Consider the following 25,149-nt stretch of genomic DNA (forward strand, 5'->3'; position numbering starts at 1 on the left):
TATCTCTTCTGTTTAAATGTTTATTCACTTAATACTAACAAGATTTCATTTTCAAAAAAATGCAAAAATTTTAATATTTAAGAAGTTTAGATGTAAAGATTACGTTAGTTCTTAAAAATGTAAGTAACTATTATGAGTTATGACTGGGACATGATTGAAAATTATCCTTCAGGAAATTTCTGAGTATAAGGATGGAAAAACTAGACACTACCCAAGGAAATCAAAGACCAGAAGGGACAAGGAGCTATTTTTAAAAGGCATTTCACCCATCTACATGTCCACCCCTTCTGTGATCAGAACATATACTCATTAACAAAAGAATAGGAATCTTTTTTTCTTTTTTAGTTATAGTTGGCCATAATACCTTTATTTTACTTATTTATTTTTATGTGGTGCTGAGGATCAAACCCAGGGCCCCGCACGTGCAAGGCAAGCGCTCTACCACTGAGCCACAACCCCAGCCCGGAATAGGAATCTTTTAAAAAAAGAAGAAGAAGAGTCTTTCTGCTTAGAAGTAGCAGAAAAGATGGGCTAGCATATAGAAAACAGAATTATGTATACAATTTATTCCTATATCAGAGAATTTTTCTGCAAAACATGAAAAACTCTGTATTATACATTTTTGTAAATTACAAATAAATTATACCATAGGTGATCAATAAGGAAAGATACAGTATTACCTAATGTTCCCATATCTGTCCATACAGAAAGAACCATGCTTGACCACCATCTTGAAAGGTGGTTGGTGTTAGCAAGGCTTCCAACCATCATATGAACAGGGCCTTTAACAAAGCAATCCAGTTTCTCCAGTGTGTCACTAATGGGATTGAAACAAAAAGGTGATTCTGGCTACACTGAAAAGCATCAAAATATAGCAAGGGAACATTACTACTTATGAATAAAAATTTCTTGTGCAACTCTTACACGTCAGCACAATAGTGGATGCTTTACATTTATCATCTTATTTACTCCTCACCAATACACTGAAATGCAGGAAGGTATCCTCATTTAACAGCCATGTTAAAAAAAACAAAAAAGGTTCAAAAGGTTGAAACAGTTTTCCCAACGACATACAATTGCTAAGCTAGAAAGGCGGAACTTATTCTAAAGCCTATCTTTTTACCTTTGGAGCTTCTCTGGAGAAGTACAATGTTCAGTGAGGGACAGTATTAAAATTACAAACTAAACAAATATGGATTCTTTTTTCTGTAACTCTGCATTCTAAAATGAAAAATCATATTCCCTCACAAAATACATAGGCAAACAAAACCAACAGGCAGAAATGAGAAACCTGGAGTGGCTCCAGGGTCAGCATTCCTGAGTCCTACCAATGTTGCCACATAACTCAAATCCAGGCCTGGCAAAAAGACTAATTTATCATGTGGCATGGACCTTCAGGTAACAATAACAAAATTTTCAGTCTATTCATGCCCAAGTCCTTTCTTTGCAATTAGCAATATTTATATTTTATTGTAAGGATAAAGTAGAAATAATAGCGTGTGTGTGTGTTGTACGTGTGTGTCTGTCTGCAGGATACAGCGCACATGTAATTATGTTAATATTGTGGACCAAGACCTTTTTGTAAGAGGAAAGAGATTCGAGCATAGTATTACAGAAGTTTTGTAAGTCTACAATATTAAACTTTGAATTAGAAATATGAATGTCAAATTATTATTTATAATATATATTATATTTCTAAATTTTAGGAGCACCAACAGGGCAGTAGCAATGAGCATACCAAGTACCTAAATTATGCTTTCTATATATCATTCCCCAGAAAAAAATTACAGAGCTGCTTAGAGTATTAAATGATTCTGAGTCTGGAAAAAAAGAATATAAATGTCAACCTAAGAAACGTTCAATCAAAAAGAAAGGATGTAATCAAAGATCGGTGGGCTCATGTCAAAAGAATACAAGAGGGATCTTAAAGGATTTTTCACTAACAAAATCTGGACAACCCAAGCAGCAAAGAGAACCAAGTACAACTGACTGATACACTGCCAACATACAAAAAAACTTGAGTCATAATGATATGCAAAAAAGTGAAGGCCCAACACAACTAGAAAAAAGAAGGAGGAAAAAAAAAAAACCTCTCTCATTTGCTACTGTTGGAAGTAATTTTTGAGCAACTTTTTACTCTGAAAATTGGTTTATAAAACCTGCCTTTTTCAGTTAAACTACAGTACAGATTAAGTACAGGGCATCAGTTGGTAAGGCAAAGTTCCTCTTCACAAAAGAATGACAATTTATAAATGCAAAAGAAATGATACAATAAGAAAAATCACATTTTAAAATCCTTAATGAACTAACTGATGCAAACAAGGATTATTAATGGATGGTAAAGTCATTTTAAAAGACGTGGGGGCTAGATATTCACACAGTGCCAGAGTATCATTTCAGAGATTACTTGCTGGATACAAAGGGAAAAAAAGTTAACTTTCCCATGGAGAGGTCTGGCTGTCATAATCTTAAGCAAACAAAATTAAAATCACTATTAAAGATACAACCAGACAGCAAACACTTTCTGACCTGATGTAATACGAAGTGTCCAGCATCACCTACAAAGTATTCTGCCCAAAAATATTTAACTTGAATTTAATAAAGTATTTACAGCTAATTTTCAAAAAATAGAGAAATCTAGATCAAATTAAACATCAACAAGAAGAAAAATCAAATAAATCCAGAATGTGGAACCTTCTACAAAATAACTGAATCAAGACTCTTCAATAAGCTTATGGCATGGAAGGCAGGAAGGGGAAGGGAATCATCCTAAATTAAGAAAGATTTAAGAGGCATAACAACCCAATGCAATGTGTGAAATCTGCCTCAGCTTATACACTAGCCTCTTTAACAGATAATACATCTTTGGTATCTCCCCAAATACAAATGTCCATGAAATCAAATCAGGATAAAAAGAAGGAAATTTTTAACTTTTCAACCTGTGGAACAGAACATTTTACTGCACACCACTCACCTCCACTTAGTAGCTTCATGACTAGCCACAGCTCATCTTTTACCACAAAAGATGTGTAGTAAGACACAATATTAGGATGATGGCACTGACTCATGGCTTGAATTTCTTTCTACAAACAGAAAACATGATAATTCATTATATGCAAGCTTAACACATACATTGCAAGTTAGCAAATACAGACAGGGATTCCCAATACTATCACAACCTTTTGGAAACTCCACAGCCCTGATCTCTTCAAGAATAATTAAGCCAAAAAGCCACTTGCCTTCCCACAATCCATCCCCAACTTACTCCTTTAACTCACTTCAGTAGTCATCTTTGAAACTTGAAACACACACTATATACCACACCCTGGTACAATACCACAAGAGTCCTCCACTGGGACACACATTTTTATTTCAAGGTGTCCTGAAAGAACCATCTTGGGAAATATGGTTTAACAGCCACAGAAAGTAATTACTAATAAACAGAGAATAGGGGTTTTTGTTTATGTGGGATACTTTAAAAAAATATATATCGTTTTACTCCCATTTTTGAGAAATGATTAACAATTATCACCCTAAAGAAAAACACACTGAATAGGACAAGGTTATATACTAAAACAGAGTAGAAACCTGAACCAGATATCTAAGCTTACTCTACCATAGATTATGAGTTTAAATTAGATTTGGTATGATAAAATGCCTTAGAAAGCCCTGGGTATAATCAGGGCCCTGTTTAACACTCTGGTTTCATTCCTAACTACTTTGACCCAGTCCTATGATCCAGCCACAGAAAACTTGAAATTTGCCATGCTTCTTCTAACTCTGGACATTTTGCTTCTTCCTTCTGATCTCACTCTAGATAAAATTTCCTCCCAAGTCTGTTAGGTTCCCTCTTATCTTCCAAGTACCATGTCTTTCATTCCATCACCTCATATAATGTACTAGATAGTACACTGTATGCTTATTCATCTCTCACTCCTAGATTAAGAGCCACATGAAGGCAAGTACTTAACAGTTGATTCCCAACCCCTGTGGAATTCATCATACCATACTATAACTGCCTATTTATTTTCTGCATCCCCTGCAAAACTGTAAGTTCAGTGAAAACTAAGACTCTTCTTGGAACTCATCATTGCACCCAGCACACAGAACACCTTCAATAAATATTTGCTGAGTAAATGAAATCCAACAGCACTTTATGTAGCTTTTCATTTACTCATGCCCTTGCACAAGGTCCTTGGTATCTGTTCAATAAGATACACAGTGTGTGAGTTGCTCATAATTTCTGATTCATAAGAAGTGCTCACACAAAAGCCAGTTTTCTTTTTTCTCAACTTCTACTTGAATATAAATTCACTTATGTCAAGGACCTTGTCATATATATTTTGTAAACCCCAAATTCACCTGCATGGTCTTCTTCACTAAAAGCTAAGTAAATATGAAAGAAAAGGAAGAAGGAACTGAAGTAAGCACTTGCCTACTGACATACAGAGTTGAAGAGATAAGATATGTACATAAAAGAGCTAACTGATAGGACAGCACATATGTGCTAAGTGAGTAATAAATATATTAAATGTTACAAGAATCATAGGAAAGAATAGTTAAGGCAGGCAAATGTGACCAAAGAATTCTTTACAAAGGAGGTGGGAACCAGATTTAGTTCTATAGGATGTGAAAAAAAGGATAACAGTATAAGGTGCAAGGTAAAGTGATTTTTAAATAAGATGAAATATGTCAGATACATTTAAGACACAATAAATAAATCTGCCTACGGTAAACAATTCATGCTTTCTACAGATATTTTTTATGTGCCTACTATACCAACTGTGTGCCAGGTACCTTGCTAGTTATACTGTTACAACAAGAATAGTAAATATAATTTTGAGAGAAAAGTACTAGATATTATATAAATTCAGTGAAGAAACATATTGAGAAAACATAGGAGTTATAATCAGTGAAGTCTTTTAAGTTTTACTGCACTGACACTGAAATAGGAAAGATAAGTAGGTTTTTGATTTTAAGGTTTTGATTGTTTAATTACCTACAACCAGAACATAAATGACCTTGTAAGTATGTCAAAAAAGTTAGCCTTCATCTTAAAAGCTATAGGAAGGCATAAAAAGTTTAACCATATATATTTTTTTCATAAATCACTCTTGCTACAACATAGGAAGTAAATGAAGCCAAGACTAGAGGCAAAGACTTTTCAAGCTATTGCCACCATCTGGGTGAGAGATGATGGAGGAATGATAAATTTCTCAATTCTGTTAATTGCACTACAGTTATGTTAACATTAGAGGAAGTTTGATGAAAAGCACATGGGAACTCTTTGTACTACTTCTACAACTTTTCTGTTAAAAGTTTTCTCAAAATAAAAGGTTTAAGGGCTGGGGCTGGGGCTCAGTGGCAGAGCGCTTGCCTTGCCCTTGTGAGGCACTGGGTCCAATCCTCAGCACCTCATAAAAATAAACAAATAAAATAAAGGCATGCTGTCCATCTACAACTACAAAAAATAAATAAATAAAGGGTTTAAAAATTTAAGTGGCTAGGGTGCAGCCCAGTGGTGGAGCGTTAATCTAACACACATAAGCCGTGTTCTATCCCTTGCACTGTTTAAAAAAAAAAAAAAGAGGAGGGGCTGGGGTGGTGGCTCAGTGGTAGAACGCTTGCCTAGCATGTGTGAGGCACTGGGTTCAATTCTCAGCACTGAATATTTATAAATAAAATAAAGGTCCATTGACAACTAAAAAATATTAAAAAAAAAAAAAGAAGAAGAAGAAGAGTCAAGAGGTAGTAATAAAGAGATATAAGAGGTCTTAGTGACTTAGTAACAGAGAGCTAAGGGGAAAAAGAATTACACAGGAGGGTGACAATAGTGCAAAGACTTGGGATCAAACTATGGAAGGTCTTAAACGTAAAGCTAAGGATTTTGGGCTTTAACTTGAAAAGGGCTTACTACAAAGGGTTTTCCAATAGGAAACTATAAAAAAAACCCACAAAATTCAAACATGAAAAGGGACTTAAATATTTCTTTTCTTTCCCTCTATTCCTTTAAACCCTAACTCCCACTAAAATTATTTTTTTCCTCTTCCTTTCAAAAGGAAAAATAAATATATAAATGTTTTCCAGAAGTGGTATATTCATTCTGACTCAAAGTTCCCAGCAGTTTCCTCAACAACCATTCGTAGGGGTAAATTCTACCCCTACTAATGAAACTGCTTTCTTAAAAGTACTTTATTAATCTGTTATGTAAGGCTTTCTGTTAAGACTACTTAGTTCTCCACCTAAGCTTTCTTATTCCTTTAATAGTGACTTTTCATTCCTTTGTGAAACTCACTCATCTTGATTTCTAGCATTTACACTCCAGTTTTCTAATTACTTAAAAGTAGGCAGTTTTCCTCCATTTCACACAATTCAGTCAGTCCCCCAAGTAATGTTACTGTATTCATTTATTCATATAGAATAAATAAAGCCTCTGCCCTCATGGACAGTTTATTTGGGACTATAAACAAATTTTGCATCTAAGAAACCTGTGTCTTCCTTTCCTTTACAATTGTTACAACCTGAATGTACAGTCTCAATACCTCTCAGTATACCTCAAATTATGAGTTGTAACCTATTTATGGGTCACAAAATCAATTAAGAAAGTTGCATTTAAAAATATAATAATAGAAAATGAGTATGTTCCACACAATCAAGAATTATTCCATGAGAATGTTGTTTCAGTTACATTAACATTATATCTAATAGAAATGGACAGATATACATATATATGTATTTCTACAGAAAAAATATGATTCATTATAAAATTAGAGTATTAGCTGATTTCAGCATTCCATATATTCCTGAAATTTCTTCAAGTCCAGTGGAATTTTCTTGCTTATTTCCCCAACTCCCCCAAAAGCCAATTATTTTTAACTTGTTCTATTAAAAGTCACTTTTGCTCTTTTTCATATTTGCTAATAAGTACATATGTACTATACTTGCCATTTAAAACTTTATTAAAATATTTGGATAGCCAGCATGGTGGCACATGCCTGTAATCCCAGCAGCTAAGGAGGCTGAGGCAGGAGCCTCACCAGTTCAAAGCCAGCCTCAGCAGCTTAGTAAGACCCTAAGCAATTTAGCAAGACCCTATCTCAAAATAAAAAATAAAGAGGTCTGGGGATGTGGTCTAGTGGTTAAGCACTTCTGGGTTCAATCCCTGGTGCCAAAATATATACTTCTGGATAAAATTTAGAGATCTCTAACCAATTTTATTTCTTTTGATAAATCAATTTGTATTCCTCTAAAAGTAAGGCCTTGACATGAAAACAAAAATACTGTCCAGAATGTTTTATGATATTTAAGAAGAGATGTTCTACTTTTGAACTAAATTAAAAGCAACATACTACACAAAACAGAATAGACTTGAGTCAGAAAAACTGACTCTACCTCTTCTATGATTTGTTTCCCTCATCTAAGAAATAATGCTATTACCTATCTCAGACATGTTTGAGGCTAATGTACTGAAAGATGTTTGCTATTATCATCATATCTTAGCCAAGTTATTTAAGCTTTGAACCTCAGATTATTTAGTCCTTAAGTAGTAAATAATAAAGCTTTTTATTTACCTTGTCTCTTGTCTCTATAGACAATGTACAATAAATAGTAAATAATGAGTATTCAAATTAGGCTTCTCAAACTCTAGTATTAATATGTAGATTAGAATTTTGTTTTGCTTTGACAGTTTACAATTTGCAGGCTTCCCTTATCATCATTGCAGTTCAAATGCTGCTGTATGATATTGCTGGCAACTGTAAATCTAGATCTTCAAATAGGATTACACTCAGCCTCCCATTTCAAGTGCATGTTCTCTCACCAAAGATGGGACAAGATCATTCCAGCAACTCACTCCAGCTTCTGTGCATGTGTTACCAATTCCAGAAGAAATACATGTGTCATACTTGCTAAAAGTTCGAAATATAAATCCATTTTTTTTCATTTCAATTACTATGTAATACTAAAACTCTGTACAGACAATATCAGAAATTAAATCCGACTTGGGACAGTGGAAGGCTATAAGTATATAGCTCAGTGGTAGAGCACTTGCCTAGCATGAGAGGCCCTGGGCTCTATCATCTCCAGCATCAGGAAAAAAAGAAAAAAAAAAAAAAAAAACACTTTAAAAAGAAAAGAAAGAAGAGAAACAATTTGAGTCAGTGGAAAACTTTGGATAGGCAGGTCATCCTAGTCCTAAGCCCTTCCTTTTCTATTACTAGCTTTATATGCTCTTAGAAAAATTACTAGCTCATTTTATATGGTTTTAAATACTGTTTATAGCTTTATAGCTAAATAAAAGAAATTAAAGTTTATAGTGGGTTTCAAGAAAAACCTCATGAGGTACCCAAAACAGGTATTATTATTTCCATTTAAGAAAGAGGATTCAAAACATTAAATGATAATTGATATATTTTCCTTGCTGAGCCCTTATTACGTATTTAAAACTATTCTAAGCATCACCGTGCACAAAAGAAGTACAAAACAATTATTGTATGATGACATTTTAATCTCTTACAGTTATTAATCTTTGAGACTCACATTACTTCTTCCTTTCCCTAGCCTTTGTAGAAGACAATGCTGCCTGGGGGAGGGTGGGAGTGGGTATTTTCTCAACTTGCATCAATGGTCTTAATACAAATTGGTATTTAGGAATCTAAAATTTAGGAAATCTATGTCTTTTTGGAATATTCCATTGATCCAGGAATCACAACACCATAATATTTAAGGGAACAGAGAAGTAAGTAAGCATTATTTATACCAAGAAGAAAAGAAGAAACATGGTAATCATCCAGTACCAAAGAACAAGTTAAATAGTCATCTATCAACAGAATACTACAACAAAAAAACAATATTAAGTCCACATTTATAGACACAGAATCTGAGTTGAATAATAAATTTTTCAATAAAAAAATAAATATATAATTATCTTGCCACTAAAAAAAAAAGATGTATTTTGTTTGTTTATTGGTAGTGCTAAGAATCAACCCCAGGGCCTTGCTCATGCTAGGCAAGTGCTCTACCACTGAGCTATTATCTCTAGCCTGGAATAGATTTAAATGTTCACAATTTGAAGATTATATAGCAAATGTTAATCTCGGAGTGAGACGATTATAACTGATTTTTTTCTACTTACCTGGGTTTTATACATTTTACAATAAACATTATTTACTAATGAAGAAATAGTAAGTCCAACCCAAGCATGGTGGGGCACACCTATAATCCTAGCTACTTAGAGAGGTCAGGCAGGAGGATTGCAAGTTCAAGGCCAGCCTAGACAACTTAGTAAGACCATGTCTAAAACTAAAAAAATAAAAAGGGCTGAGGATGTAGTTTAGAAATAGAACACTTGTCTAGCATGCACAAGGCTCTAGGTTCAATACCCAGTACCACAAAATAAGTGAATAAATAAATATAAACCTTTTTTTTTAAAGAAACAAACCAAAAACTTCATATTATTTCCCACTCTCACATAAATATATAGATGTATGCCCCTCCATTTAAGAAATCAGATGTGCATACCAGGAGTTCATCCATGCTAGTTTGACATTTTTCAAGATTTATCCGTTTGATTGCCACTTTCTCCTTTTTAGGGGTACAATAAGCTGCTTGAACCACAGCAGTTGCTCCACTCCCTAAAAATAAATACATAAAATGAGTAAATAAATAAATGTACACAGAGAGACATGACACTTCTAATTCCCATACTATTTAAACAAGAGTCATATATTATTCCTAGAATAAACAACATGCAAAGAAACACTCTAAAAGAGCAAAGTGAATAAAAGCATCAACCACTTCATATTTACTGAAAATAAATACCAGTGCAAAAATTCAAAATTTCTAGGGTACTAGTTCTAGAATATGATGGCACAGGCCCACATTTCCCTGCTCTTCTATCATACAACTGAATACCCTAAAAACAACACAACATACAATTATATAAGGACCCTGAAAGTTAGAAAGGAGGCAGAAGATTAGCTAGGGAACTCAGGACTTGAGGAAAGCACTACTGTGAGTTCTCTGGGGTTTCCTTCTATCTTCCACATATCCCAGACTATACACCAGAGAGGCCTGTAACCAGGTACCAACAATAGTGAGGGAGGTGGGTGGACGGGTGGATGCACAGACAGACAAATGAGAAAACTCTGCTCTCTGGCCAAAGGACTATGAAAGGGACAGCTCAACAGAGACCAAATGGAGAGAAAATTTCCTAGTCCTCATGAAAAACAGTGATGTGCCAGCTTCCCCACAGCATCAGCAGGGCCCTCCATCCCACACCTAAAACAGTGGTAGGCCAGACACACTGCAGGGCAGCTGCATCCCTGCCCTACACCTGCGGCAATGCCAAGCCAAATTGCCCTTAGCAGTAACAAAGCCAGGGACCCACTGCCACCAGACAGCCAAGGCAGCATCTAAAAAGAAGGAACAGTGGTGTCAAGAGAATAAAGTAGAAGAGAACAGCACTGCAAGAGCTCTGAAAACTAAATTACCATAGGAATTACAGCTCACAAAAGTAGGACAGAAGCTACGCTAAACCTAAACAGGGAACTGCTAAATTAGAAGATTAAAATAGACTCAAGAGTATTCTAACATAATATTCTGAATGTCCAGGATACAATCAAAAATTGACATGTCCATGAAAAACAAGGAAAAACACATCCAAACAAGAAAAAACATCATACTGACATCAATACCAAGATCAATCAGATGTTGGAATGTTATGACAAAAATTTCTAAGCACACTGGGTGTGATAGTGTGAAATACCAGCAGCTCAAGAGACTGAGGTAGGAGGATGGTGAGTTCAAAGCCAGCCTCAGCAACTTACTGAGGCCCTAAGCAACTTAGCAAGACCCTGTCTCAAAAAAAAAAAAAAATTTTTAAGGGCTGGGAGGTGGTTCACTGTTAAGCACCCCTTGGTTCAACCCCTGGTACTTCTCTCCTCCCCAAAAAAAAAATTTTTTAAGGCAGTCATCATAAAAATAATTCAATAAACAATTGTGAATTCTACTGAAACAAAAAAACAGAAAATCTCAGCAAAGAAATGGAATTTGAGCAGAGGGGTTTCTGGGGATTACACCCAGGGTCTCACACACACTATGCACATGCTCTAGTACTAAGCTACACCTCAGCCCCAGAAGTTATTCTTAAAAGTATCAAATGAAAATTATACAACTAAAACTTATATAATTACTGAGATAAAACCTTTCCTGAAAAGGCTCAATAAGAGAGTAGAGATTACAGAGGATAAATTCAGTGACTTTAGGGACAAGATCAATTGTTTACTCACTCTAAACAACAAAGATAACAGACAAAAAAAAAAGAACAGAGCCTTAGGGAACAGTGAAATAATGATGAAAAGATCTAAAACCCATGTGGTATATAAAAATAATGCCTCCCACCCCAACATGTATGTGTTCTAATCCTTGAAACTTGACAGTATGTTACTTATGGCAAAGGGATTTTTCAGATGTTATTAAATTAAGGATCTTGAGATGCGATTACCTTGGATTATCTGTGTAGGCACAGTACTCACAGGAGTCCTAATGTGAAAGAGGGGAGAGCAAGAGGGTCAAAGTCAGACAAAGAGATAAAATAATGGAAGCAAAGGTTGGAGTGATGTATCCATGAGCCAAGGAATAAATACGATACATGCTACAACGTGGAGAAATCCTGAAAACACCATGCTTAATTAGTAAGAGAAGCTAGGCACAAACACTCACATACTATTTGATCACATACTATTTGATTCCATTTATATGAAATGTTCACAATAGACAAATCCAGAGAAAAACTAGATTAGTGGTTGTCATGGACTGGAAAAAGAGGGAGGTGAACTACTACTTAATGAACATGGGCTTTTTCTGGAAATGCTCTGGAATTAGATTTTAATACACTAAAAATAAGTGAAGTGTACTTTAAAATAGTAAAATCTTACCTCAATTTAAGGGAAAAAAAAGGATAAGGGAATACTACAAACAACTTAGTTTGTAATTCAATGAATTAGAAAACATGGACCAACTCTTCAAAAACAACTGAAATTCAGCCAAGATATGGATAATACAATAACATAACTACTTTGAAAATTAAATTTGTAATTCTAAAGTTCCCCCAAAATCTCCAGGCCAAGATGGTTTTGCATTAAAAGATTTAATAGCCATTTTACACATGTTTTCTAGAAACAGGAAGCAGAAGCACTTCCGAATTCATTTTAAGAGGCCATTTTACCAATACTAAACCCAGATAAAGATAAGAAAACCACACACCAGTATCTGTTAAGAATTTAAGATGTAAAATCTTGAGGCTGGGGTTGTGGCTCAAACCCAGTACCTCACACATGTGATCCTCCTGTACCACATAAAAATAAATAAGATATTGTTATCCATCTACAACTAAAAGATGTATTTTAAAATAAGATGCAAAATCTTTAATAAAATATTTGCTAACTGAATCAGCAACACAGAATACATCACAACCAAGTCAAATGATTCCAGATATGCATAGCTAGTAAAATATTTAAAAATCGATGTACTACACTATAGCAACACATTACAGAAGAAAAATTACATGATCACATCAACTGGAATAGAAAAAGCATTTGAAAAATTCATCAACATGATAAAAAGCCTTTGCCAGGAATAGAGAACTTCTGGCCAACTTCATTAAGAATATCTAAAAAATAAATAACTTACAATTTATATCCTATTTAATAATGAAAGACTATTTTCCCTCTAAGATGAGGAATACAACAGGAATATCCATTCTTAACTCTTATTTGACAAAGTATTGGAAGTCCTATCTACTACAATAAATCAAGAGAAAGAAATAAAAGTCACCCATATCAGAAAGGAAGGAAAAAAAAAACACAATTCCTATTTGCAAATGACAGAGCTATAAGAAAGGTTCATATAATTAGTAAGCAAGTTTGGCAAGGCTGAAACATACAAGATCAATGCACAAAAATCAATTTCATTATACACTAACAATAAATGAGTAAAAGCAAATTTTAAAATGTTAATACCATTTATAATTGCTCCCTCCAAAATTTAATAGTTAGGTATAAGTCTAATAAAACATGTACAGAATCTCATGTATGCTGAAAATTACAAAATACTGATGAAAAACTTTCATCTTAAAAATCTTTCAGGATGAAAAACTAGTGACACAGACATTTAACTGTGTTTGTGGATTAGAAGGCTCAACACAGTAAAAATATCAATATTCCCCAAACTGATAGATAGGATAGAAATTGCATTAAACCCTATTCCAAAGTATTTTGTAGACAGGTTTATTCTAAAGTTTATATGGAAAAGGAAAGACCCTAAAATAACTGCTATGATTTGGATCTGGAATGTTCCCCAAATGCTCACATGTTGACAGTATGGACCTCAATGCAGCAAGATTCATAGAGGGAAAACTGTTTAGACAATGTCTGAATCATGAGAGCTCTGATCTCATCAGTGAATTAATCCACTGATAGTGGAATGGATTATTGGGAAATGGGACTTAGATGGAAAAGCAGATCATTAGCCGTGTTCCCTGAAAGAATATATTTTGTCCCTGGCCCCTTCTGTCCTACCTCCACCCACCCACAGCTAGGTAGCTTTCCTCCGCAACACCCTTCCACCATGATGTTTCTGCCTTGGAGTACGCAGAATATGGACTGAACCTCTGAAACCTTGGGCCAAAATTAACCTTTCCCCTAAGTAGTTCTTATCAGATATTTAATCACTGCAATGAAAACACAATAGCCAATGCACTAATGAAGAACAATAACAAAGCTGAAAGATTGGTCTAGGGAAGTGGCTCATTGGTTGCACCTAGCATGCATGAGGCCTTAGATTTAATTCCTAGTTCCACCAAAAAAACGAAAAGACTCACTACCCAATTTCAAGACCTATACAGTTACAATAATCAAGACAGTGTGGTATTGGCAGAGGGATAGATACACAAAACATATAGAAACCACAAACAGATTCACATAAATGTGCCCCATTTTAGCAAAGGTACAAAAAGCATTTCGATGGAATTAGATAGCCTTGTCAATAAATGGTACTGGAGCAGACAGACATCCAAAGACAAAAAAATGAACTTCAACCTAAATCTTTTATTTAAATAAAATAACTCAAAATAGATCACAAAATTAAATATAAAACAGAAGACTATAAAAATTAAAGAAAGGAACACAGAAGAAAATCTTTGGAACCTAAGGACTAGGCAGAGTTCTTAGGCATAAAATCAAAAGCACAATTCATAAAAAGAAACCCTGATAAATTTAACTATCAAAATTAAAAACCAGGCTGGGATTGTGGCTCAGCAGTAGAGCGCTCACCTAGCGTGTGCGGGACCCGGGTTCGATTCTCAGCACCACATAAAAATAAAGGCATTGTGTTGTATCCATCTAAAAAAAAAAAAAATTAAAAACCAAGGAGGCTGAGACAGGAGGAGGATCACAAGTTTGAGAAACCTCAGCAACTTAATGAGGCCTGAAGCAAATTAGTGAGACCCTGTATCAAAATTAAAAAAAAAAAAAAAAGGATTGAAGATGTTGCTCAATCGTTAAGCACTCCTGGGTTCAATTCCCAGTACTTAAATTTTTTTTTTTTTAATTAAAAACCCTTGCTCTGCAAAGACCCTGTAAAAAATATGAATGTACTTGACAAACGACTTCTATGTAGAATGTATAAAGAACTCCCAAGGGCTGTAGATGTAGCTCAGTGGCAGAGTACTAACCTAGCATGTACCAAGCCCCGAATTCAATCCCCAGTACCACAAAATCAAAATAATTAAATACAAATTTTAAAGAAAGAATTCTCAAAAATCATTATTAAAAAAAAAAAAATCCCTATTAAGAAATGGGCTCAGGGCTGGGGATGTGGCTCAAGCAGTAGCGCGCTCGCCTGGCATGCTTGTGGCCAGGGTTCGATCCTCAGCACCACATACAAACAAAGATGTTGTGTCCGCCAATAACTAAAAATAAAAATAAATATTAAAATTCTCTCTCTCTAAAAAAAAAAAAAAGAAAGAAATGGGCCCAAAGCCTGAAACAGTGGTACATGTCTGTAATCTTAGCTAAGGCAGGAGGATCACTAATTCAAAGCCAACCTCAACAATTTAGTTAGACCCTGTGTTTAAAAAAAATAAAATAAAAAGGTCTGGGGATGTTGCTCAGTGGTAAAGCACCTCTGGTTCAATTCTCCGTACCACATACACAAAAAAAGAAATGAGCCAAAGAAATGTGACATTTAATCAGAGCATATACAGATGACAAATAAACACAAGAAAAAGACATTGAACACCCTAGCCATTAGGGAAATGCAAATTAAAACTACAATGAGATATCACCACCCAATACCAAAAATGGCTTTAAAAAATAATAACAGTACCAAATGCTGATTAGGATGAAGTCAAACTAGATTATCACTTATATACTGCTGGTAGGATTGTAAAAAATGGTACAGTCACTCTGGAAAATAGTTTGGCCATTTCTATTAAAACAAAAAATGGACTTTTCATATGACTTCGCATTTGTAATCCTAGACATGTAACCCAGAGAAATGAAAGCTTACATTCACATGGAAATTTGCATATGAATGTTGACATCAGTTTTATTTTAAATAGCTCATATTGGAACTTATCCAGATATGCTTCAACAGGTAAATGGTTAAACAAATATGGTACAGCCACACCATGGAATACAATTCAGCAATAAAAAGGTATAACTACTGGCACACACGATAACTTGGATGAACCTCTGAGTTCTACTGAGTTAAAAACAGTACTCTCAAAAAGTTACATATTTTATTTTATGATTCTACTCTTTAAATAACAAAACAATAGAAATAGAGAACAGATCAGTGGTTGTCAAGAGTTGGGGGTGGGGGCAGATAGGACTCCAAAGGGATAGCCCAAGAGAGCCCTGCGGTGAGATGCAATTCTATTATCTTCATTTTAATGGTAATTACATGAAACTACTCATGTAATAAAATTGCATATAACTATACACACATGCATACAATTGAGTTCATCTGTGCACAACGTGTGCAGAGTTACCGTACAATACCAAATGCTAGAAAAATCTAAGTCCTATGGCTTTTTTTTTTGCCTAGGTCTCAATTCATCCACTACCATTAATGAAATAATCTTCACCATTTGTACAATGGCACACCTCAAGATCCCTAAATCACAGCAGCTACTTGACATTATACTTGATAACTGAACAAGTTAACTTATTTTCCATACCCTAAATACAATTTATTTTATCCCCACCTCCATGCCTCTGTGCAAGCCATTCACCCTGCTTTCTATCTTCAAGAAACTCTGTGGGAAGTAGACTTAGATTGAAACCCCAGCTCTACTACTATTAGCAAATTTCCATTTCCTGAACTATGTGCCTGGATATAGCAATGCTCAATAAATGGTTGCATTTATTTTTCACTTGTTTATCCAATACCAACACCAACATCACAAGCTCTAAGTCAGCCCTGATGACTTAGCAAGACCCTGTTTCAAAAAAAAAAAAAAAAAATTAGTGTAACTAATTAAAACAAATAAAAAATTTAAAAAATAAAAAGCTTCAGATGTATCTCAGGAGTAAAGCACCCCTGGGTTCAATCTCCAGTACCATTAAAAAAAAAAAAAAAAAAGGCGGGGAGGTAGTATTTATATCAGACCACTTTCTGATTCTACTGTTCACATATCAAGTAAAGCTAATGCAGATCATCTATAGCGCATCTCTTCAATAATCTGAGGTTATATTTTCAGCCCAAAACTCCAATTGTTAATAATCCCAAGGATCACCTCAAAGTGTTTCCATGGCAATCTGTGGTTGTTTCCTTTAAAGGTAGAACCTTAGCTGGGCACAGTGACACACACCTTTAATCCCATGGATTTGAGAGTCTTAGGCAAAAGGATGGCTATTTTGAAATCAGCCTCAACAATTTATCGAGGCCCTAAGCAGCACAGCCAGACCCTTGCTACAATAAAAAAATAAAAAGTGCTAATAAGGATGTAGCTCAGTGGCAAAGTGCCCTCAGTTGAATCATCAGTATGAAGAACAGGAAGAGGAAGAAGAGGAGGAAGAGGAGAGAGAAAAAAAGAAAAAAATTATCTCAGAAGATTTTTTATACCAGCCTAAAAAAACAATTACATAATCTAAAAGAAAGTATATGCTTTAAAACTCAAATATCTAAGGGATAAAAAGCAAAGAGCAAAGCAGTATGTTAGAAGCCAATGTTGTTGTTGGTGGTGGTGGTGGTGTAGTGTTGGGGATTGAACTCAAGATTTGGCATATGCTAAGCAAGCACTCTATCACTGAGCTACACCTCAAGCCCCTCCTACATAAAAGGATACACATGTTTAAGTTTTCTAAAAGGAAATACAAGAAACTATTAAAGTTGTTTAAAGGAGTAGGCAAGGAGTACCTCTTCATCAGCAAAACACCAGATTAAAAAACAGTACTATCCACTAAGGCAGGAAGATCACAAATTCAAAGTCAACCTCAGGAACTTATCAGACCCTGTCTCAATAAAAAATGGCTGAGGATGTGGCTCAGTAGTTAAACAGCCCTGGGTTCAATCCCTGGCACCAAAAACAAAAAGACAAGAAAGTACTGTCTGTAAATGTTAATGCACAGAAACATAATTTAAAAAGAAGTTCTTGGGGCTGGGGTTGTGGCTCAGCAGTAGAGCGCTCACCTAGCATGTGCAAGGCTCTGGGTTCGATCCTCAGCATTGACTTATTATTAAATAAATAAATAAATAAATGGTACAAAAAAAAGTTTTTTAAAAAAATAAGTTTTTTTTTCCCAATTAATAAGTCATATTTTTATTTATACTACAAGAAAATATTTATATTATTGAAATAAATACTCAAATCTTCTAGAAGCTTTCTAGATTTCTAGCAAAGAACCCATATTGCAGTAGCAGAAGAAACTTGATAATTTTTGTAATAATTTCTGAATTACAAGCCAACTTAGATAAACATGAAAACATGGCAGAGACCATCTTAAACCTGCCTTGTTTATATGATCTAACAGTAAAGATTTTAAAGGGTTAGACTCAGATACAGTAATTGAATATACTATTTAAAATTTTACTTTTTTCAATGTTACTATCTTTTCATTATTTTTATTATTTCTATTCATTCAAAATAATAATTAACATATAATGCATATGTATATAAAACTTCCCAATAGAGTTTTCAATTTTAAAAATCCCTTCACAAAACTGTAAGCTACAAATTACACTCACTAAATGGCTAAATCAAAGACAGACAATAATAAGTGCTGATAAAGATGTAAAAACACTGGAACCCTCCTACTTCGCTGGTAGGACTGTAAAATGTACAGCTATACAATGAATTATTTGGCAATAAGAGGAATAAAGTACTAATACATCCTACAAAACAGAACTTTTTTTAAATTTATTTTTTAGTTGTAGTTGGACACAATACCTTTATTTTATTTCTTTATTTTCATGTGGTGCTGAGGATTGAACCCAGGGCCTCGCACGTGTTAGGCAAGTGCTCTACCGCAGAGCCACAACCCCAGGCCACAGAAGAACTTTGAACACACAAAGTGAAACCAGACACAAAGGCCATATATAGTATGATTCCATTTGTATAAAATATCCAGAATAGGCAAATCCATTAGGAGCAGAAAGTAAATTAGCCGTTTCCAGGGACTATAGGGAGAGAGAAATGGAAAGTACTGTCAACAGGAATGGAGTTTCTTTTTGGAATCATGAAAATGTTCTGGAATTAGTGGTGGTGGTTACACACCTCTGCAAATATACTGAATTGTACATTTTAAAAGGCTGAATTTTATGGTATGTGAATTACATCTCAATAATGCTATTACTTAAAATCCTTCAAGTGTGTCAAATTTCTAAATTAATGTGTTTCAAACATTAAAAATTGCAAATGATACACATATACAACTATCTAATTCAACAGAGTGTACATGTGTTAAATATAAATCCATTTGAAAAATCCTTGTCTAAACCACACACACATAACCACAGTCAATACTGACATAGATAAACCCAAATCCCAATAATAACAAAAACTGCACAAAACTCAAATAACGCAAAATTTAGATTGAGATCTAATATTTAAGAACACATTTACATTCAATAACATCGTCCAATATTGTAACTGAACAATTTTCACAACTGTTTAGGAATACTAAAATCCTTTGCTTAATAAAAATGATCCAACAGGCTACTACTGAAATTGTTTAGTTTGTCTGCTTCTTGGTTGAACATCCTCTATTGCACATGAATACAGGTAGAGTTGAGCAGAATGGTAGTGCTTGCAATTAAGCTCCCTTCCTCTCACATCACTTCAAGGAAGCCCTAAAAAAAATCTAAACTCTCTTGTCTTCAGCAAGTAGCCACTGCTTGACTCTTGGAAACACTACAGAATAGAAGGAAGCTAATCATGGAGCAGAAGCATTCTCAAATCACAGAGGACACAATGTGGCCTCCAATGGCCCTATATAACAGACGTCTTCTAATATACAGATGTGTTCACTGATTATTAATTTTCAAAAATGTACAAAATGGTGTTAGTTTTTTTAACCAGTGTTAATTCTCACATCTACCCCTGGGTAACCCCATATTGACTATTTTACATACACAAAACCTGAAATAGCAGCCTTAAACATATTAATGTTATACATATGTAAACCAAAACCATGCCAAGGTTAAAAATATAGTACTCTCCCCTTATCTACAGGGGACATCTTCCAAGGCCCCCAGAGAATGCTTGCAACCATGCACAGCACTAATCCCTATATATACTATATTTTTTATTATATGCATATACTTATGATAAGATTTATTTTTAAAAGTGGGCACAGTAATAGGTAAGACAATAATAAAAGAACATTTTAATAACATATTTTCCAGTTCTTAACAATTTCCCAGATAGAAGACTCATTCTTACCATATATCTTAGCAACAATTTTTTTCTTATTAGGAATCTTTACCCTTTTGCATAAAGAAAGCACTTTGTGTCTTCTCTTTGGAATATTCAAATTGCCCTCATTTTGCACTTTTACTGAGTAGATTACTTTAACACCAGCACTACAATACCATGACATTAAATCTGATAACCAAGATGGCTATTTAAACAGGCAAGGGGACAGGTAGCAAATACTACTTGGAAACACTGGACAAGGGAATGATTCATACTGGGGACGGGTGATATGATACTTCATCATGCTACTCAGAACAGTACACAATTCAAAACTTGTGAATTACTTTTTTCTGGAATTTTCCATTTAAAATTTTCAGACCTCAGTTGACTGCAAGTAACTGAAACTGCAGGAAAAAAACCATAGATAAGGGAAGATACTACACAGATAAAGGAATAAATTTAGTTACACCAACAATGAAACATCAAACCTAAGTATTATCAATCATAATTGTTCATGTATTAAAGTATCTTTATTTCAAAGATTCACTCACTTAATGAATAAATCTCCCTAAGTTCTGGTGTGATTTAACCAATGACCAAAGACAAACTGTAAAGGTTTCACCAAACCCAGTATTAAAAAGAGACTTGCAAGCTCCAGTTCTATCCAACAATCATTTTCATCCATCATCATATGATTTTTCCCAAAACAAAAACAAAATATTTTAAGATTCTAAAATAGAGAAGTACAGTAATCCAATAAAAACTCAATACTTTCAATACCATTAATTAGAAATAGTCAACCATGTTCTTTCATCAGAAAAAAAATTTACTTTATAGAAAATAGCAATTTACTGGGCATAGTGGTGCACATCTGAAATCCCAGAGATGGAAGGCTAAAGAAGAAGGATTACAAGTTCAAAGACAGCCTCAGCAATTTAGCGAGGCCCCACGCAACTTAGTGAGATCCTCTCTCAAAAAATAAAAACAGCTGTAGAAGTAGCTCAGTGGTTAAGCACCTCTAGGTTCAATCTCCAGTATCAAGAAGAAAATAGTGGGCTGGGGTTGTGGCTCAGCGGTAGACCCATCGCCTCATACATGTGAGACCTGGATTTCATCCTCAGCACCACATAAAAATAAATAAACAAAATAAAGATATTGTGCCCATGTATAACTAAACAAATATTTTTTTAAAAAAAGAAAGAAAATAGTAATTAATAATGTAAATAGGAGGGTAAAAGAATACCTAAAAAATTTTTATTCATAATTATTTTTAAGTGAACTTTTTTTATTCTAATTTGTTATATATGACAGCAGAATGCATTACAATTCTTACTACACATATGGAGCATGATTTTTCATATCTCCGGTTGTATACAAAGTATATTCACATCATTCATGTCTTCATACATGTACTTAGGGTAATGATACCCATCTCATTCCACCATCTTTTTTAACCCCATTCCCCCTCTCTTCCCCTCCCACTCCTTTGCCCTATCTATAGTTCATCTAATCCTCCCATGTTCCCCCTCCCAATCCCATTATGAATCAGCCTCCTTATATCAGAGAAAACATTCGGCATTTGGTTTTTGGGGATTGGCTAACTTCATTTGGCATTGTATTCTCCAGCTCCATCCATTTACCTGCAAATGACATAATTTTATTCTCTTTTATTGCTGAATAATATTCCATTGTGTGCATATACTACATTTTCTTTATCCATTCATCTTCTGAAGGGCATCTAGGTTGGTTGGTTCCACAGTTTAGTTATTGTGAATTGTGCTGTTCTAATTAACTATTATCTCCAATATTTTTCAAAAATCTAGTAACAAAAGGATTGCAGAACAAATTTTTTAAATGCTTTATCTTCTCTTTAAAGCAGGCTTCTTAATGCAGTTTTTTTAAACTACAAGTCTATTTACACTGGGCTTATCATCATTTTTCTTAGTATAAACAGAATCGGTAAGCACTATAGGCAGCAAACAAAAATGTTACTTTGTAAAAACTGTTATTTCAGTATGAATACACATACATTTGGGTAAGAAGTACTACTCAGGAATGATTTCAAAGTGTGAAAAGCTATCTTCACTAAGCACTGACCTGATATAATGAAAATTTTAAAGCAATTTTCAATAAAACACCCAAAGTCAGACTTTCATTATTTTGCACTGGTTTGTATTCTAACTTCTGTTCTCTCCTAGTTAGTTCTTTAACTGCATTATCAGTGTACACACCAGAATGGAGTGGTGTGCAAAAATAGAGGTGCAGCTTTCTCCTAAAACCTTTCAAAATGGAGAGTAAGAAAAGGAGTTACCCACACATGAGGGAAACTAAAAATAAAAAAGTTCTGAGTCTCTCTCCAACTTACCAGACCCAGAAACTGAGGGAAGGTAATAATGAATATTACTCCTACCTGTGAGGAAAAAATAAGTCAAATAAGTCAGATCAATTGAAGATATTTTCCCCAAAATTTTGGTCACAGCTCTAACAGGTAAATTCCAAAGACTATTTAAAGTAATCCTTAGTAAGGTTTTGCATTTATTAAAGGAATGAGCCAACCCAGACTGTTCATTTTAAAAGGCAAACAAGGTATCGTCACCTGAACTGTGGAGTAAGCCCTTTTCTAAATAAGAATCTTGTCAGAGTATCGCTGAAAATTAAGGCTCCTAGAATTGGCACACACATACACACACACAAAAAAAAAACAGGCATCATCATAAAAATCAGGCTATTCTCTTCATACAAGATGAAAATAAAGATACATTGCCATATGTGTTGAGTAATTATTCAAACAGCATGATGGTCCTGCAGTGAATCATCCCTCACCCTCCTCCTCATTCTGGTGATCTCCCAGCTCAAGGGACAGTAATGCCAATCTTCCTGACCCTCCAGCCAAAAAGCTTGGAGTCATTTTATCTCCCCTTTCTCTCACATCTAATCCAACAGCAAATTCTCTTTTAACTTCAAAAATATGTCATATCCAGAGTCTAACCGATACCACCTCCACTACTACACTTTCCCCATCCCTTGATAACCTCTCCTATCACCCTTACAAAAACTATTCTCACAACTATTTTACCTCTGCTCAATATCCTGCAATGATTTTCAATCTTACTCAAAGCAAAAACCAAATTCTGACAATGACTTTTCTGATAAGGACCATGCATCTGTACCACTTACCTTTCTGACCTCTTCACCTGTCACTTCACCCTGTCTCCCCCAGCTCTGGCCTCCCTCACCTCCTTCCAATTCCTTATTCACATCAGCATGCTTCTACTTCAGAGCCTTTGTGTTCATTGTTCCCTCTAATTGGAATAAGGTTCCTATAGATAAGCACTTCTCACCTACTTCAGGTCTTAATTCAAATGTCACCTTCTCAGTGTGGCTTTCCCTGACCTATTTAAAACCATACCCCACCTCCATCCCTAGTAGTCCCCAGTCCCTATCACTGCTCTATTTTTCTCCTTCACTACCACCACTAGATTACGAACCCCATGAAAGTGGGAATTTTATCTATTTGCTTTACTACTTTATCTCCAGTATTCAAAACAGTGCCTGGCTTATAACAGCAGTTCAAGAAATATTTGTTTAATGATTTTATCAATCAAGTATAGAATATATTTTCAAGGAGAAAAAAAACCTACTTGCTTGGGTCAGAACAAACACAAAATAACCCAGTCATCTTCTGCATGTCCGCACTGTTACCATCATGAATGATAACATTTATTGTATACTTATTCTGTATACCAAGAACTATACTGAGCACTTTCTTTACTTGTATCCCTTTTTTTCATCTACCTATTAAAATAATCCCATGAGTTAGGTATTACTGATTTTACAAACAACGTAAGCAAAGGTAAGACTTAAGTCATAGAGTTAATAAGAAGCAATACAGGGCCTACAAATCGAAACTACATGATGTTTCAATATTATATTTTTAATTGGTAGGCAATTACCTCTTTAGTTTCCACCACCCCACCCCCCCCACTGGTACTGGGGATTCAGCCTGGAGCACTTATATCACTGAGCTACATACCCAATTCTTTTTGATTTTTTAAAAATTTTTAAAAATATTTTTGTTGTTGTTGTAGATGAACACAGTACCTTTATTTTCTTTTTTATGTGGAGCTGGAGATGGAACCCAGTGCCTCACGCATGCTAGGCAAGCACTCTACCACTGAGCCACAACCCCAGCCCCCCCAGTTCTTTTTATCTTATTTGATTTTTTGACACAGGGCTCACTATGTTGCTGAGACTGGCCTCGAACTTGCAATCCTCCTGCGTTTTCCTCCAGAGTTGCTGGGAATACAGGTGTGCACCACCACACCCAGTCACCTCTTTAGATTAAGGGTAACTTACATATGATCACTATGTGTCAGGTTAATTATTTACTTGCAATGTATTTTTTAACTATTTTAACTTAAAAAACCCAAGGCCAACATTTTTAGTTGCTTATCCAACTTACAATTTCCTCTTCTTTAATAAGAGAACCCCAACCTATTTTGTTTGAAGTAAAAACATATTACTCGGCTAAAAAGCTTCATTTACCAACTTCCCTTGCCAAAAAAATAAAATAAAAATTACATAGTTCAAACCAATAAATAGAAGTGGAAATCCCTGAGTAAGGCACCCAAGAAACGAAGCCCTTTGAACAGGAGCCAATTTAGCTGTCATGTGTCTTTGTCCTTTTGCCACATTCTTCTTCTGGTCCACATGCAAGCATGAAGCTAGAGATGGAACAACTATCTTGCAGCCATGAGAATGAGAGCTAAAAGCAATGATATGAAAAACCAGGATCATTGGTACCTGACAGTCTGGACTGGCTGCCACCTCCAGTTCTCTTGTCACATAAGGGGAAAAATATTTATTAAGCCATTGCTATGCCTCATTTGCATTACATGCAGACAAATATAATCCCTATTTTATAGAACCCTATGAAACTGTTGTTGCCTTCACTGAAAATGTTACCTCAGCAGAGTCTCCCAATCAAGGTGAAAATATACCATTACGCATCACTCTGTTGATAAGAGCACGAAGATCCTCACATTTATGAAGGGATTTGAGGTGAAGTTCTGAAATCTGTATTTGGAAACTACTACTTAAACATCAATATGTGTAGCTAATTAAAAACTAATAAAACAAAAAAAAAGCGGGGGGAGTAGAGAATAAAGCTTGTGGGTTGCCTTCACCAAAGCCAAGTGAATCATGCCCATCTTAAAGAAGAAGAAAAAATC

The 25,149-nt window shown here is 34.9% G+C and overlaps 1 protein-coding gene across 1 annotated transcript in view; it reads right to left on the reverse strand.

The window, feature by feature from the left end:
- Oxsr1 (oxidative stress responsive kinase 1) overlaps window positions 1-25,149 on the reverse strand; it is a 115,433-nt gene that overhangs the window by 84,284 nt on the left and 6,000 nt on the right. Inside the window, exons 2-3 of the mRNA XM_027932286.2 lie at window positions 9,520-9,632; window positions 2,975-3,083 (exon numbers count right to left, since the gene is read on the reverse strand). Of these exons, the coding sequence (XP_027788087.1) occupies window positions 2,975-3,083; window positions 9,520-9,632 (222 nt within the window). The remainder of the gene's footprint in view (window positions 1-2,974; window positions 3,084-9,519; window positions 9,633-25,149) is intronic.

Source organism: Marmota flaviventris, chromosome 1 (genome assembly GCF_047511675.1).
Source record: "Marmota flaviventris isolate mMarFla1 chromosome 1, mMarFla1.hap1, whole genome shotgun sequence".
Classification (NCBI taxonomy): Eukaryota; Metazoa; Chordata; class Mammalia; order Rodentia; family Sciuridae; genus Marmota; species Marmota flaviventris.